The 18,111-nt window shown below is 36.1% G+C and overlaps 1 protein-coding gene across 2 annotated transcripts; it reads left to right on the top strand.

The window, feature by feature from the left end:
- The first annotated feature begins 14,119 nt into the window (after positions 1-14,119).
- Positions 14,120-15,362, top strand: LOC140006297 (uncharacterized). Of its 2 annotated transcripts, none has more exons than XM_072048132.1 (2): positions 14,120-14,403; positions 14,608-15,362. In XM_072048132.1, exon 2 carries the CDS (start codon positions 14,608-14,610, stop codon positions 15,109-15,111), a length of 504 nt encoding a protein of 167 aa, XP_071904233.1. In that variant the 5' UTR covers positions 14,120-14,403; the 3' UTR covers positions 15,112-15,362. The 2 variants fall into 2 exon arrangements, with proteins under 2 accessions (XP_071904233.1, XP_071904232.1); XM_072048131.1 differs by having other exon boundaries at positions 14,123-14,362.
- Positions 15,363-18,111: the final 2,749 nt, after the last annotated feature.

Below are 18,111 nucleotides of genomic sequence, written 5' to 3'. Positions count from 1 at the left end.
AAGATTTAATTTTCCAATTGCCTTACGTATTAGAGGAGCCCTATTCTAATCAAATAACACACTACCAGGGTTATTTCAGATTAGTCCGCGTATCCCCCTGACACGAATCTAATCGTGCCAGTTGTCACTATTTCAGGATAATTAAACAATTACGGATTTAATGCCCTAATTGACAATAGGTTACCAAATCAATTAATTATCCGGATTCAAGACAATCAATTAATTAAATACCCATAAGCATAGCAATCAAGGAATATGTGAATACCAATAAATAAAAGGAAAATATTAAATTAAATCGATCTCACAATTTTTAGGCAAACCAGAGCCTTCGTTGCTCCTTGACTAGAGTGAGGAGATTTAGCTCATGTTTGGTGAACAAAATCCATACAAAATCGTAAAGGAAGTTGCGGCCATTGTCCTTCGAAATTAGAAGAATTCAATTCGTCTGAATGTTTTAAAAAATAGCAGAGCTACAGCAACTGATTCTATGGTTTCTACTTGTTCAAACATACGAAGAGGAGACTACGCCAGGAAGGAAAATGGAAAAGTCAAAGTTGCTTTATCTCCTCTGACATGCGTAGGAAGAAACAACCAAAACAAAGAAATTTTCCCAACCAAGAGTAAGTCCAAGGGAAAAAGTCAAGAATTCCTGCCAAGCTAAAGATGAATAACTAAGAATAAAAGCCAACCGTCTTCCTCTGCTCCCTGTCCTTCTTATGTGCGGCGGCTCCCTGCCGAAAAGAAGTCTTCGGCCCAATCTGCTCCACAAGGGCTCACGTTTTGTTGTTCCAAAAATGCCCCTAGGACAAGCTTTATCATCTGGACTCTTTTCCAGCACCTGTCAGTATATTTTCATTCTACTCCCTGAAATAAATGCAAAATACTAAAAATGAATAGAATCCAACAATTAATCCACTTCAGGTCAGGTAATAGGGAAAATTAATACTAAAATAAATGAGAAAATTACACCCTATCAGAAGTACATCAGAAAACCTGAGGCCCTACATTTATGAAAGAAATTTGGGGTCGGTTTAAGGACCTTCCACAGATTGAGATTAAACTCAATGACAATGGGATCTCAATAAGTGAGAAAATCTCTTTCTCTGAATTCTTGGGCAGTTTGGCTAGGAATGGTATGTATTGTCCAATAGATGTTGAAAGTTGGTTTAACATGTCAAGGAAACTTAAAATGGACATGTTAGAAGTGATAAAGGTAATGGTAGCTTTTGTATTATGTATGCTTTCTACAAAAATTACTGTGAAGTTATGTTGATTTTCTAGTTCCCAACTACGTTTCAAGAAAGGTTTGCTTTACCTATGGGATTAGAAACTTGGACCTTAAGATCTATTGGCAAAAAATGGAGAAGCTAGAAGGCAGATTTAAAGGCTACATATTTTGATCCTGTCGTGCCAAATGCTGAAGCTCGGTTTCAAAAGGACATAAGGGTACGGGAAGAGCAATAGATCAAACTTTGGGCTTATTGGAAAAGTGAAGAAGCAAAGGTACAAATCAGCTACAACATTCTTCATAAAGTTGTGTTTATTCAATGCTGTAATCTTGCTTTTGATTTTGAAATTTAGAAACTAAGTGAGAGGAACAAGAAAGCTAGAGGTGAGAAGAAGATGAACCACACAACTGGAAAAAGTCATTTGCTCATTTTTGAAACCACTTGGTGATATCTCATCCTTTTTTTAGTTGCTAATTTTTTTTACTCGTACATGTTTCATTATGTTAGCTTGTTTTTTAATTATATGCTAAATGCTAAAACCATAATTAAAAAAATTCAATTTCTTATGGGCTAAACAGTTGGGAAGACCTCCTACTAGAGTAGAAATATTCAATAAGTTTTATAACCATGCCGATGGAACTCCATCAAGTACCATAGTTGCTGAGAATTTGGTAAGGATCCGAGAATACAAGCCTATAAATTCTACCATTGTTTTCAGACAGGCTTTTGCAATAACAAGTGTTTTCCTTTATTATGCAGGAAAAAATGAATGAGCTGAAAAATCAGCTTCCATCGGAGTCGCAAGATCCAGTTGGTCGCAATGATATATTTGCCCAGGTGGTTGGGCAAGACAAACATGGTCATGTTCACTTGTTTAGTGACGGTGTGAATCCAACGGACTTATGGGAAGACATTCCTAGTCGTAACACATGTTACCGTATAAGTGTTCAACAATAGTCAACATTGGTCCGTTTGGAGGAAAGGCTTCAGCGACAAGATGATGAAATAGCTAGCTTGAAGAAAATGGTTTTAGTTCAACACGGAAGGGGCTCTCCAATTGACAGCCCGAGACATCCTTCATCATCATCTAGCAATGTGTCAGGCCAAACTCCATCGCGAGCCACGCGACCTATTCTAGTAAGTATTTATAACTTTTAAACTTTCACATTTGTAATCTGGAATTTGGCATGAGTTTGATTCTTGTACTTGTTGAATCTTTACTAGGTAGGGAATATGGTTTCACTAAAAAGTTTGTTTGACCCAACAAAAATCATGGCAAAGGGATATTTACGGAGTCTGAATCCATTGGATGAGGTCGGGGGACAAGCTCTTGGGCCAAACTGGTATGAAATACAGATACAAGTTGCAATGAGTCCACGTGAGCAATTGATTAGACCGTATGATTTGCAGCAAACAATTCAAGATGCACTTGGTGCACCAGTTGCTTGGCCTTGTCATTTGGTGAGATATGCACTTAATTACATTGCAGATTTTCTGGAATTTTAGTTCTAACTATGATGATCTAATGATCCCCTTAGTCTTTGTGCACAGGTGGAAACAGCTGAAGAATGATGGGGACTTCATGATTATAACTGAGGACTCTCAACAAAATGGAAAGTTTGGAAGCTACTTCTACTTCTTTCAACTTGTTAGGGATGAGAGTCTTTTAGTTTGTGCACAAGAAAGTCATTCAAGTTATTGTAAATGACATTCTTTTGGTACTGGTTTGGAATTTTAGTACTTGCTTTTAGCACTTGTTTGCGATTTTAGTACTTGTTATCGACTTTTAATTTAACGAAATATATTTGAGTATTGACTTCTTCTTTTAAATTGCTATATGCATTCTGCTCTTTGGGATAATTTTACAAGTCCCTTGGGATTCTGGTTGATGGAATGTATAGCAGGGAGGACTAATTGCAGGTTGCTTCCATATAAAAAAATAGGGAAAAAACTCCTAGCAATTAAAAGTGTCAGTATAGATTTGCTCGAAAAACACTAATGACAAATGGCCATGTCGTCCAAAGCAATGTAAATTCACATGGCTGCGTGTCCTTAAAACCATATATTAAGACAACTGAAGATGCCTTCATAAATAGGATATCCTACTGATCCGCTACTGATGTTCTAAAGCTATACGGACACTTTCGATTATCACAAAAAATAGTTTTTGTTGGTAGAAGGAATGCTATAGCAGCATGGTTTTCCTGACACATTTGAATGCTGCTAAAGATTTGAGGCTATCCCCACATTGGAAGGGACAACACTCGCCCTAAGTGTGAGGATAGATAAAGTGTTATGTTAGATTATTTAGACTGACACCTTTAAATGCCGCTAAAGGCCATTTTTGTTGTAGTGCCTGGGGACAGATTGCTCACGCACTTATGCACAAAGGGAAGGAGCAAAATTCTGTTTTAGAACATTGATCAAATATCAAGCCTCTGTGATTTGTAAGTTAGTAAGTTATTGTTCTTAACATTGTTCTAGTTTATCACATCAGTGATTTGAACTTGTTTAGTAGTAAGATTTGTTACTGGTAGTTTTCCATTTCCTATTTCTTAGACTTTTCTTTAGTCTCCAACACTAACGACTAACGTATTTATCTTTCATATATGGAATACATCATTACCCAAAATTTCATTCATGACTTATCATGAACAAAGTGTAAAGTTGAACGTGAATTTAGCATTTTCTTAGGATTGAACATTTTAGTGTAAAACCTAAATAAGTTAACCTTTTCTTAGATTGAACGAGGTTAACACCTTTGGTAGCATGCAGAACAAATACTGTGAATAGAACATTTATTGTGATTCTGTGCAATTGACTTTCTCGCAATTCATTTATCATTTCTCAGTATGATAGTACAGGTGCTCACCCAAAAAAAAGAAGCGTTGGGAAGCTTAGTGTCAGACAAAGGGAGAGGCTATTTAAAATTGGAAGACAATGTAAGATTACTGCAGAGGAATTTAAAAGATTAAGCTGTAGAAAATCTGACCTTGAGTTCGAAGTGACAAATGAAGAACTCTCTCAGGTACTAAGAAAAGGAAAAGAGAGGTTGAAAATTGGTTTGAGGAGGTAGAAGAAATTAAAGATGAATTTAATTCATCGGAAAGATAGTAGAAGAGGGAGAAGTTTTGAGAAATGCACTTAGTAGTGCGGAGATGGTGGCAAGAATAGGTGCAAGGGTGGATGTAATTATGAAGCAAAGTCAGCATTTTGATAGGCCTTTGCTTGAGGCTTTTCAGAGTAGAAATGAACAGCAAGTGACAGCAAATTGTTTGGAGAAATGTTCAACCAAGTTTTGAAAAGTATCTGGCATTGCTGTTCACAGAGAACATATCAAACATTGGGATTTATGGTATGGGAGGAGTAGGAAAGACAACTTTGAGGGAAAAACATCCATTATCATCTTCTTGAGAACACCGAATTCAAGGTTTATTGGATCACTGTCTCTCGAGAATTCAGCAAATAAAAGTGGCAGGACGACATTACTAAGCATGTAAGACTTTGTTTTTCAGGTGAGGATGACGAGGATACCAAGGCTGCCAAGTTGTCTAGGGCCATGGTGCAGCCGTCTGGATTAATACTGGACGATATTTGGCAAGAAATTTCTATGGAAAGAGTTGGAATTCTCTTGGTGCAAACAAGTTTAGATTGATTTTGACTGCGCTCTCTATAGGATTATGCCACAGGATGCGTTGTCAAAAGATTTTGAAACCAAAACTTTGAATATAAACGAAGCTTGGTATTTGTTCAAGAATAGACTTGGCCCTGAGACAGTGCTTCATGTAGATGTGGTAAAGATTCCAAGTCTGTCGCAAAAAGCTGTGCCAGTTTGCCTCTTGGTATCGTCAGAATGGCCACTAGCATGAGAGGTGTTAGTGATATCTGTGAGCGGAAAACTGCGTTGGAACAATTGAAAGCATGCTCACTTGGGAATGATAATGTGGAAAGAGACGTATTTCCCATCCAGGAATGGAGTTTAACTGCTTGAATAAATATCCAAAGCATTGTTTCCTGTACTGCTGTCTTTTTCCAGAAGATTGGGCTATATAGAAAGAGGAGTCTATAAATCTCTATATTTGGGCAGGGTTAATGCCTAAAGGCAACTTAAAATCTGAAGAATTTGATCATGGTCAAATGATACTAAGCAAACTAATTAGAGTTTGCTTGCTGGAAGAAACTACAAATTCGGTGGGAGATGGATGTGTAAAATTGCATGATTTGATAAGAGATATGGCATTAAGGATCACGAGTAAAAACTCTGTTTCAAAGATTACAGGAGATGTGCCTAGGTTCTTGGTGAAGAGCTGAAAAGCAGATTCAAATCTAATACTTGAACGAAAAGAATGGACAGAAGATCTCAACAGAGTTTCCCTATATCTAGATGCAGTTCGTTATTGTGCTCTGAACATTTAGAATAGTAATTCCACCGGGCATGTCACCAAACTGTTTGGATCTTTCAATCCTGCTACTTGATGCCTTAAATGTTGAAAGAATTACAGAATCATTCTTTAGGCACATATGTGAACTTAAGATTTTGAATCGAAGTTGGTCTAGAGCTAAGGCAGAGTTGCCTAATTGTGTCTCAGACAAAGTGAATCTCACTGCTTTGGTGTTGAAAGGTTGTCTCTACCTTCTACCTGTGTAACCACTAGGAAAGCTCAAGCAACTGAGGGAATTGGACCTATCTGAATCTGGAATTCAGGATTTACCTCAAGGCTTGGGATCATTAGTCAACCTTGAGCAGCTTTTCATGAATGCATGTGAAAATCTTAAGCAGAAGATAATATCAAAGCGACATTTTCCAAGAACACCATCTTGAATGGGTCCTATACAAGTTAATGGTCCACAAGTGTTGAACCAATTAGAAGTGTTTACAGGAAATATACCTTTTCATAGCATTTACGAAATCTAATCTGTGGCCCAAATACTATACTCTTGAATTGAATGAGTCTTTACCTGAAGAGGGGTATTGTAATGCGAATGACAACATTGATTTCGTAAGGGAAAACCGTTGGTTTTCCACCAGTGTAACTTCTCCAGAGAATGGATTCCCGTGCTATTGTTGCCAAATGTTATTGAAAGTCTTTTAAGTCTTCTGAAATGTATTGGCTTGGCAAGTAGGCTCTTGACCGATGTTTTTAAGAACTTGATGAGCTTGAACAACTTGTCTTTTTTCAAGATTTGTGGGTTAGATGAAGTTCGGTACCTTTTTAGGTTGTCCTCAACTCTCCCTCCACTGCATAATCTGCTATTGGAATCCCGTTCTAGTCCACTACGAAATCTTCTAGAGCTCAATCATGCAAACATGCCTAATCTCGTTGGACTCTTTTATTGGGTATCAGAAACATCTTTTAGACACCAACTGCTGCCTCAATCTGGCACCATTTTTTCCCTAGCACGTGTGCGGATTTCAGAATGTCACAAAATGAAGAAGCTCTTCACTGTGCAATTTCTGTAAAACCTTTAAAATCTGGATTTCTTACATGTCGATAACTGTGAAGGATTGGAGGAGATAGGAGATAGGACGAGGAGGAGGAGAAGGCATCCAGTTGACTTCAAGTGAAGCTACCACCATTATCATACTCCCAAAGTTAAGCGGGTTGTATCTGAGTTGGCTACCAGAACTGAACATCATGTGTAAGGCAACCATGATATGTAATTCAATCGCTGAAATTCAAGTATATGCCTGCCCAAAGTTAAAGTGGCTGCCTTTGTTACTTCCCACTATCAATGGAGTACCCTCTCCTCCAATCAATCTTAGAAATATTGGTGGCAATGAAGAATGGTGGGAATCACTAGAGTGGGAAAATCCTAGTACAAAGAATGCCCTTGATGCATTTTTTGAAAGATTTAGTAGGATGAATAGAACTACGCTAGATTGCCTGAAAGATCGGTATCATCAGAGGGAGAGGCTGAAAGTTCAACATTGATATGCTTTTTCCACTAGCATAGACGTTCTCATCAGCTCTAACCTTATTGATGTAAAATATTTGCTATTTTAGGTAGCCAAGAAAATTGCTGTCGCAGAAGAAGATCAATTGAAGCCTTGTTTACCAGCACCAAAAATGAAAGAAATTCAAATTCCTAATGGAGTTCAGCAGCAACATTTAGAATTAAAGAAAAGAACAAGCTTGACCCGTGACATGAATAATTTTGTGCACTGATAGGTTGCAATTTTATTATTTATTTTATTATTAATTTTTCCTATTATCTGACCTGATGTGGATTAATTGCTAGATTCTACTCACTTTTGATATTTTACATTTATTTCAGGGAGTACAACAAAAATATCATAACAAGTGCCAATTTGACAGTCATTAAGAAGGAGTTCAAGTAGCAGGAGTAGACAAGGGATGAGTTTCTTTTCGGTAGCTTGAGTTTCTTTTCTTTTCTTTTCGGTAGGAGTAGACAAGGGATGAGTTAAATCCCTTTGTCTAGTCAAGGAACAGCGGAGGCTTTGATTCGCCTGAAGATTGTGAGATCGATTTAATTTTATCTTTTCTTTTATTTATTGGTATTTGCATATTCTCTGATTGCAGTACTTATGGTTATTTAATTAATTGATTGTCTTGGATCCGGATAATTAGTTAATTTGGTAATCTATTGTCAATTATGACATTAAATCCGTAATTGTTTAATTGCCTTGAAACAGTGACAACTTGCATGATTAGATTTGTGTCAGGAGAATACGCAGGCTAATCTAAAATAACCCTGGTAGTGCGTTATTTGATTAGAATAGGGCTTCTCTAATACGTAAGGCAATTGGTGAATTAAATCTTATGGGCGTACCTAAGATTATTTCTCAATTAGAGCAGTGATTAACGAGCGTACCTTGATCACCGACACAGTAAGGAGGGGTTGATTGTCATCGCTTGTTTGACAGTTATAACCTATTTATCAATAAATAATTGGAATTGTCTTTGCATCAATGATCAATTAGGTGAACCATTGTTGAAGTTATTTCTTGGCTAGATCATTAGTTATCATTCATTTGACTTTAGTAAATTGTTATTTAATTTTTAGTAGTTTCTTGGATTTTATTTGCACTTATTTGATTGTCACATTCTACACAAAAATACCCCTTGGTTACTGTGGATTTGAAAAGAAACAGTTACACCCAGTCCCTATGGATTCGACCCTGCTTACCACTATCTGCAGAAATTAACTTTAGTTGAGCAGGTATTTATTATTGCACAGGCAACAACCTGTAAATTTTTTGCGCCGTTGCCGGGGACTGGTGTCAGATTAATTTGTTTCTTTTTGAGTTCATCTTGTTTTCATTATTTATTTATTTTTCTTTTTTTATGTAGTTTATGGCTGCTAACATTCCGTATTTTGATGATAGACTGGACTTTATTCCTGAATGTGGTTATGAGACTCGTGTTTTTCATAATGATCAATTGGCGGTTGCAAATTGTGAGACTTATTTTTTTTCAAGTTATTCAACCGACATATGCCCCGTATTTCAAGATAATCTAAGTGTTCCAATTAATACTTTTGGAGATTTTTTGTCTCGATTTCAAACGTGGTATGACCCTTACTCAAACAGGTATGATCAAGGATGGTGGGATAATTTCAATTTTAATTATACGACCGGGCCAATGGATTTTCAACAGCAAGAGTCTCAGCAATCATCTTCCGTGTTAGGTATGTCTATTGAAGAAATGATTGAATTACTAACTGCTAATTCATATCGATTTCAACAGGAGATACAAGTGATGGCGGATCAAGTGCAACTATTGACATCTGGGATGGCAGATCAAGTACATCTATTGACATCCAGAATAACGCGATTAGCTTTTCACCTTGAAGAATTGCCCTCACAGACCAATATCAACCTTGAGGAAGATGAGAGTGCAATTGTCCGGCCAAATGACATGGAACTGCAAGAGTTTCAAGAAAATAGATCTAAAGCTGCAGTTGAAAAGGAAACTGAGGTGCAAGAAATGAGATCCCAGTATCAACTCGTTCAAGTGAATGAATCCAGTGAACAATCTTCAAATGCGGTGACATCTCATTCATTCCTTCATCAATATTCTCCTGACTCTTATTCTTCAATTCCTGTTAATGAAATTGACTTTATTATACCAAAAAATTTTGAATTTCATGACATGAATAAATTAAGAGTGGCGATGGCAAGATATCTTGAACCAATAAATGCAAATGAGGGAGGAGTGAATAGAGAATTCAAATTATCGTTGACTTGTTTGGCGCCATTTAGTAGTCCAGGGAATATCGTAACTCGTGTGCTTAAGAATTACTTTATTTACGAGGGTTATCAGGATTATATAGAGGATGAAACATTAAAACGAGCCACAAGATTTTATCTGCTTTGAGAAAATATGACAATGTCTAGCCAAAGACATTAAAGAAAGACGCTCATTGGGAGGCAACCCAATTTCTTTTAGTTATTTGTTCATTTTTGTTCGTTAGTTTAGATATATTTTTCCTTAGATTTGACTGATTTATGGCTTCAATTCTCGTTTTCGATGATTCATAGGTATTTCTTTGACATGACGTGCTTGCGCCAACTTGGCGCGTGATCTCCTGGTGCTTGGTAAAAAAAAGGGTTCCAATCCCCTTGACGTGCCCGCGTCAAGTCACATGGAGAGCTCACGGTCAGAAGGGTTCTTGCCCTCATGACGTGCCCGCATCCAGTCACCTGGAAAGCTCCTCCTTCTGTGCCTTCATGGCGTGCCCACGTCACGTTCACGGGAGAGATAAGTATTTAAAAAACTCAAGAACAGTTGTTGATTGTCGGTTAATCTCTGCTTTTGAATCTCAAAAATAAAATTTGTCAATGAGAAAAAATTTTCAAAAAAATTCAAAAAAAATTAAAATTTTTTTTAAATTTTTGTTTCACCGTAGCTTAGATTTTCAGAGTATAATTTTTTTTAACTAAAAAACAAAAACAAAAACAATTTCTCTTTCTCTTTCTTTTTCTTCTTTTCTTCTTTTTTCTTTGTTTCTTTCTTCTTTCTCTCTTCTCCCTTGTTTCTTCCTTTTGCTCGACGCAAAACCTCTGTCCGTCGCACCCATCGATCCGCCGCCATCTCTCTCTCTTTGCCCACCCTCGCATGCACGCTGCCACCACTAGCTGTCCTTTGGCCCCGACATCATTCTCTGTCACAACGATTATTTGGTAGCTTCCAATGGTGGAGGTACTCGAACTCCAATTCCAAGTCTTTAATATTGTTTGATGCTGCTTGTGCGATTAACTGTCCAACTAGAGTCATTTGATGAAATTTTGGGTGGGCTGAAATTTTGCATTTGTCTATTGATCATTGGAAGGCATCTCTGCCAGTGTTTCGATTACTAAAGTTTTGGTTCAATTATTTCTGATATTGCCTATTGAATTGGGGCCTTGTGCCGCGTGATTTACTTTGTGAGATTGGTCATCACTAATTGCATTACTGGGGACATTCTGGCGATTGGTTCATATTGCTAATTTGGGGACCATTGTCTGTGCTTTCGATTATTTTATTTGTGCATGTGATTGTCAAGCTGCTCTAAATCCTTCTTTGGCCGATTGTTGACTTCAATGGCCGGGGTTGAATACTTATCGTGTTGGTATTTTTCTTTGGGTATTCTTTCTTTGCTAGTGGGTGACTACATACTTGGTGCTATTGCTCTACTACTGCTTTGCTCTGCTTTAGCAATTTCTTTGGTTTTGTATTGTGATTTGCACCAGTGGTACTGGTGGGGTAATTGGACCTCAATTGGGTGCCTCTATTTGGTTGGCTGAGTGATTATTGTCAAATATCTAAGCTGTCATTGTTGAAATTGCTGATTCTAAGTTAAGGCATTAACTGGCCAACTGGAACCATTTGTTGAGATTTTGGGTGTACAGAGTCTTGCATTTGCTGGTTAGATTGAGCTATGATGTCTCAAAACTTGGGCGTGTACTTCCACTACATCGGTTTCCCTCCACCATCCCCGCTTGCCCCGTAGCCACTCGAGAGGGAAGTTTCGTTGTCCTCTTCGTTTTAATTGCTTTAATCCCTCCATTGAGGACAATGTAGGATCTAGGTGTGGGAGGGATAGCTGCGCTAGTTTTTTTCTAGTTTTTAATTTCCAGATGTTCTTCTTTTATTTTTAGTTTGTTATTTGTCTAGTCTTCGTTTACTTTCTTTTTTTTAATGAATACCAAAGTTTGATGTTGGATTGTTGTCTCTAATTCTGCTATTACCAAGTTTTAATAATAAAAGGGTATCAAGTTAATGTGGTTGAATTCAAGAACATCTCTTTAGTGAATATCGGTGATTGTTTTACTCTTATAATTTTTAGTTAACTTTTCTAGGCATAGGGAATGATTGTTGGCATTTTCATGTGAATTGGTCCGGTTATTAATCTCAGTTCTCCATGTTTGAAAATGAGACTAGCTGATGTAAATTCTCTTTTGATTTTTGTGTTATTTTGAGTTTTTGTGTTATTTGGCTGTGAATAAGAGTTAACTGTGCTCCGCTAGTCTTTACTACCGAGTAACCTGGGATCTTCATCAAAAGTGTCGATTCTTGCGTCAAAAAGTAGTAATTACTATAAGTACGTGGTCACGTGACGATAGAAACTGAGTAACCGGGCTCTTTCATCTAACAAATGTCAGAGTTCGAGTCAAAAGGCTTCCATGGCTATAAGACTAAGTCTTGTGCTACTATTGAAAAAAAAAAGAAAAAAAATACCAAAAAAAGGTGATGATTGTGTTAATGTGTGATAAAAGTCAGCTTGCCGATTTATGGATTTAATGTTGAGATTTTGGTTAATAGTTAGACCATTCGCTGATAAATGATGAGCGATCACTCTTTTTTCTTAGATTAGTTAACCTGAAATTGGAAGAGTTTATGGTTTAAAAGCTAACCGAAGTGATGTTTCTTGGACTTGACCATTGATGCTTGATTATTATTTTTCTTGGTATCTTGACAATTTGGTGGATAGAGCAATAGCCACTATCAAATATTGGTGTTTGTTTGTTGTTCTCATGCTCGAGGACAAGCATGGTTTAGGTGTGAGGGGAATTGATAGGTTATAATTTTACCATTTATTTTATTATTAATTTTCCCTATTATCTGGCCTGATGTGGATTAATTGCTAGATTCTACTCACTTTTGATATTTTGCATTTATTTCAGGAAGTACAACGAAAATATCATATCAAGTGCCAATTTGACAGTCATTAGGAAGGAGTTCAAGTAGCAGGCGTCCAGGGATATTTTTAAAATATCAAGACGCGACCCTCTTTGGTAATTTACGGAAGACAGCATAAAAGAAGTAAAGGAACGCAGGGCTGTGCTCTTCTTCCTCTCGGGTGGGAGCCGCCGCCAGAGGATGGCAATTTTAGATAGGAATAGGCATTAGGAGCAGGAGAGAACTTTTTCTCCTTTAGCTTAGCTTTTGTTGACTTTTCCCTTGGATCTCCTTTTGCTTTTGATTCTTACGGATGTCAAGAGCAAATTGGAAGCCTTTGACTTTTCCTTTCATCTTGAGTTTCTTTTCTTTTCTTTTCTTTTCTTTTCTTTTCTTTTCGGTAGGAGTAGACAAGGGATGAGTTAAATCCCTTTGTCTAGTCAAGGAACAATGGAGGCTTTGATTCGCCTGAAGATTGTGAGATCGATTTAATTTTATCTTTTCTTTTATTTATTGGTATTTGCATATTCTCTGATTGCAGTACTTATGGTTATTTAATTAATTGATTGTTTTGGATCCGGATAATTAGTTAATTTGGTAATCTATTGAAAATTAGGGTATTAAATCCGTAATTGTTTAATTGCCTTGAAACAGTGACAACTGGCATGATTAGATTTGTGTCAGGAGAATACGCAGGCTAATCTAAAATAACCCTGGTAGTGCGTTATTTGATTAGAATATGGCTTCTCTAATATGTAAGGCAATTGGGGAATTAAATCTTATGGGCGTACCTAAGATTATTTCTCAATTAGAGTAGTGATTAACGAGCGTACTTTGATCACCGACACAGTAAGGAGGGGTTGACTGTCATCGCTTGTTTGACAGTTATAACCTATTTATCAGTAAATAATTGGAATTGCCTTTGCATCAATGATCAATTAGGTGAACCATTGTTGAAATTATTTATTGGCTAGATTATTAGTTATCATTCATTTGACTTTAGTAAATTGTTATTTAATTTTTAGTAGTTTCTTGGATTTTATTTGCACTTATTTGATTGTCACCTTCTACATAAAAATACCCCCTGGTTACTGTGGATTTGAAAAGAAACAGTTATACCCAATCCCTATGGATTCGACCCTACTTACCACTATCTACAGAAATTAACTTTAGCTGAGCAGGTATTTATTATTGAACAGGCTGATAACCTGTCATGCACAGATCAAGCTTCTTTACAATGACCACTATAAAAAGGAAAAATGTAAAGAAACATGGGATGATGCTTCCTCTTGTCAATGAGATGTAAAGGAACTTGTTCGCCTTTCGATGCCAATGAGATTGTTAGCCCAAATTTTGCAGCAGACAATTCAATTACTTGTCATTCTACGTGAGACAAAGGAAAACCAACTTCCTTTTGTCTGTAAAACATCACCAAGTGCAGCAACCTTATTGTTCATACCATCTGCAACAGATTAAAATGAAGATTAAAAAACAAGAAATCAAGATTAAATTTTTTTTAAACCATAAATATCTGGGAACAAAAAATCGTAATCCGTGAAATCATTTTGCTTTTGCTTTCTGACACATTTATATTTACTGATTCATCAGCAACCAGGATGCGTCTCCATTCTATCAAAGGGGAAATGAATTAAGTCTAGTTTGACTTTAATTTTGTATAACTAAGAAGTCTTCATTTCGATCATGCTCTTGAACTAATTAAGTCTAACTTGATGCTGCAATCTTTTGTCCGGATTTCTAATCTTGTTATTAACTGATATCGGCAGGACAATCCTAACAATTTCAGTAGCCTTTCATTTTGTACTGTGGGTCTCACTTTCTACTTTTGCCTGGTATCTTCCCAAAACTTTCTCACCAGTTTTCCAAGATTTAGATCGTCAACGTCAACGTCTGGACAGAGATCGCCTTCTTCCCCGACTAGTCTCTCTCTCGCTTGTTATTCTTTGATAAATTGTCTGCAGCTTCAGTTGAACGGTATACCAAAATTTCAAGGTATAATTATTCTCAAGGGTTCTTTCCTGTCAAAATTTAAGGTATAATTTATTTCATTCATATATAAAGCACTTGCTTTGCAAAAAACCACCAGGATTTGCCCAATGACCTTCCTGCTATTAATTTCATGGTTCGAATCCTAGATCAAAATTTTGGGGGTAAAAAAGGGCACCTGCAAGAAGGGGATTTTGTTTTATTAATTCCTTCTGTTGTAAAATCTAACATTCTTTGGTCTGTTTTATCAGATGACAGATGCAATTTGGAAGGCCTTGGATATGATGCTGCAAATCATTGTGAGCATCATTGAGAAGGTCATATCTGAAGTGACAAGACTGCTTGGCAAGTTTAAAGAGAAGGTGGAGGACACAGTGGCTGAAAGGGCTGCAGAGGTATCGGTGGATACAGGGACAAGTTACTGGGGTTTGAGATCAGATATGGAATTGCTGGCTAGGAACTTGAGGGCATTGAGCAGCAGGGCATCTGACATAAAGGAGCAAGTGGAAGGAGGTGAGCTATCAGGACAAAAGAGGAAATCAGAGGTGAACAATTGGTTGGAGGAAGTACAAAAATTAGAGAATGATTTCATTGCATTGCAGAGAAGGGTACAACAGGAGAAGTTTTGGAAACTTTTCTTGGTTGGACGTGATGTGAGAAAGATGCAAGATCAGGTGGCCCAATTTACTGAGCAAAGCCGGCATTTTGACGGGCTTTTGCTGGAAAATCAGCTGAATTTGGAGAACCACAGTTGATGATAGAATTGATAATACATCATTATTTGGATGGACATTGAAGAAGAATGTTGAGAACAACTGATAATGGCTCTGGACTGGGAATCGATTTCCTTCGAGATCTTTTTTTTTTCCCTTTTTTTAAAATTTTTTTATGACTCTGTATTCTGTAAAACTGCAAGGGCCTGAGCAAGAGGAAAGAGTTAAAAATAAAATTGAGGTGAAATCTAAGCCCGGAGATTGAAAGAAATAGTGAACTTCACTTGTGCAAATCTTTTTAGTCTTTTGATTGATAGTATAAATGTTAATTGTTTTCCCTTTTCTTTTCTCATGGTCTAATACATAGTCTGGTAGTAATAACAAATAAATATAGAGTAAATATAAGTACTCCACTAAGATTTTGTGGTTACTAGATAAACATGCACCTCTATCGGTGTAGCAGTTTGAAAGGCTGCACGCGGTCCTCTTGAGGAGTAAATTCCCAAGAGTATGATCTTTTAAAAGAAATTTACAAAGAGTGGTAGTTTTCAAACCCCTTTTGAAAAGGTGACAAACGTATTCACTGAATATAATATGTTTCTTAGAAAAAATGCATTCACATAATGTTTTTTTTTCTAGGCATTTATTGTTCAAAAGTTGTATTCACTGGATATCTTTTTTAAGAACGCTTCAACTTATGAACTAATAACCATACTAAAGTAATTGAATTTGATTGAAAAATTCAAGGCATGTAAAGAATGATGTTTGCTCAAGTAAGAATTTTGTGCGGATCAAGTTGAGGCTAGACAAAAAGGGAAAATGTATACAAGTAATTTCGCAGAGCTTGACATTTACTCTGTAAATTTTTTTTAGTGGAAATTCTTGAATTTAGGATCTCTTACTTACGATCTCTCCCATCTTACCACACAATCCAACCCTTCCTCCAGCTTGACATCTACATAAAACCACTAACGTCGTATCCCCTAATATCTAGATGACATTGCTAGTGACATTAATTAAGGGGCAAAATACACTTTACCCCCTGTGCTATAGCTATTTTTCACATAATTCTCTATAGTTTTAAAAGTTATATATAACACCCCTTATAATTTGGATTAAAGTATCAAAATGACGAAAATGATCATTTGTATTGAAACCTATAAACATATCAAAATTACCCTTATTTAAAAACTAAAATGGCTTAAATGACCAAAATATATAAACATAATATGCATAACATTCTATCCCCGAATGATTTTATATTTTATTATATAACTCACTTATGATTTAGTGTTTTATCATATCACCCGCTTAGGATTTTCAAAACATATACATAACCCTCCCTATGGTTAATAAATAAATTTCAACATTACATAGGAGTATTTTTGGCATTTTAGTTGACTCTGTTATAGAATGCAAATTCTGTTACTTTGATACTTTAATCCAAATCATGAGGGGGGTTATGTATAACTTTTGAAACTATAGGGAGGCTATGTAAAAAAGTACTAAACTACAGGGGGATAAAGTGTAATTTGCTCTTCATTAAGTGAGTTTCTGGTCCAGTCCTTTTCCTCTTCTTTCTTGGAAGGTTTCTAGTTTCTTTTTAGGTTATTATCACTTTACCTTCCTAACCTTTATACCTACTATCAATTTATTTTCTAATGTTATCTTTTAGTCAGTTTACCCATTTCCGTTAGCCAAGTCAATAAGTTGATTGAAAAGTTGGCCATGTAGCTTTTTTATGTGTCATTTTTTATTTTTAGGATGAAAATATCCTTAAGCCTTGTTTCTTTTCTCTTTTGCTCATAACATATGCAACTGTCTTGATTTTTCTAATTCCTTTTCTCTTAAAATAAAATCCAGCCTTTTTTTAATCCTCTTTTTTCTTCAATCATTCACAAATCCCTTAATTTTTTAATTCTTTTTTCTTTATTTCTTGTTTCTTCTCTTAATTTGTTGGCTGCTTTAGTTACAAGGTTAAAATATGAAATTTTTCTAGACCTATCTGAACTTTTGGTGAGTCTAAACTTTATATTTGCCTATGTAATGTGCCTTTTTCCTGCCCAGTGCAATTTTGGAACAAATGGGCATTTTTCTCATCAATTATTATTTTGGGCTACATATGTCATTTCATCTAAATCATATAACACCATTTGCTTTGACCATTAGTCTTGGGGAAAAATTGACTAAAAAATAACATTATGGGGTAAATTGATAATAATTATAAAGGTTAGGGAGGTGAAGTGATAATAACCCTTTCTTTTTCTTTTTTTCTTTTTGGAATCAGAAAAAACAAAGATTAAAAAAAGGGACTAATGTCGTTTGTTAGTAGTTACCTTACAGATAGTAATATTCACTTTGCCAATAATCTCCTATAGCATGTAAGGATTTTACTCAAATTTCACTTAATATGATTCCACTTCCAAAATTTGAAAAGCCTTCCCTGCAACTTCCTGGATTTTCCTCTCCTCATGTTTGTCAAGGGGCAAGTCTTTTCCCTTTCGGTGGTGGTCCTCTGCTTTTAATGGAGTAGCTTTAATTGTCCAATCAATGTAGAAATTGAAAAGCAGTTCTGACTTAAGCTTTGATAATTTCATCCAAACTTTGAGAAAGTCTTTTAGATGCAATTTTCCTGGATGTTTCCTTTCGTCAATGTGAACGCCAAGCCCTTGTAATGCTGGTCCTATGCTAACTAATAATGGAGTAGCTTTTATTATCCATTCGTCCATACGAAAAGCATAAAGAAAATAAAGCACTAGTAAAAAATAATTAAGTACTGCGTTCAATTAATATAAAGATTGCCACAACCAACTGATGAATAGAAAGTAGTATAAAGCAAAAAGAGATTGAAATTAGAGGGGAAAAGTTGAAGACATGTCATTTCACCAAAATGTCACATTTTAATATAAAACATTTAAATACAATTTTTTTGGTCGGAAAATGTTTGTGTGAATTTGGCTCTAGTCGTTGCTACATATCAAAGTACATAATCTCAGGACCATAAGTCACTTATGCACACATATTTTTAGGACCATAGGTCAT

This window comes from Coffea arabica, chromosome 5e (assembly GCF_036785885.1).
Source record: "Coffea arabica cultivar ET-39 chromosome 5e, Coffea Arabica ET-39 HiFi, whole genome shotgun sequence".
NCBI classification, from domain to species: domain Eukaryota; kingdom Viridiplantae; phylum Streptophyta; class Magnoliopsida; order Gentianales; family Rubiaceae; genus Coffea; species Coffea arabica.
The sequence above is the reverse complement of the archived record's forward strand: the minus strand, read 5'-3'. Positions and strand labels throughout refer to the sequence as shown.

Coding starts and splice junctions, on each gene's coding strand:
- LOC140006297 (XM_072048132.1), top strand. CDS start 14,608: ATGACAGATGCAATTTGGAAGGCCTTGGATATGATGCTGCAAATCATT.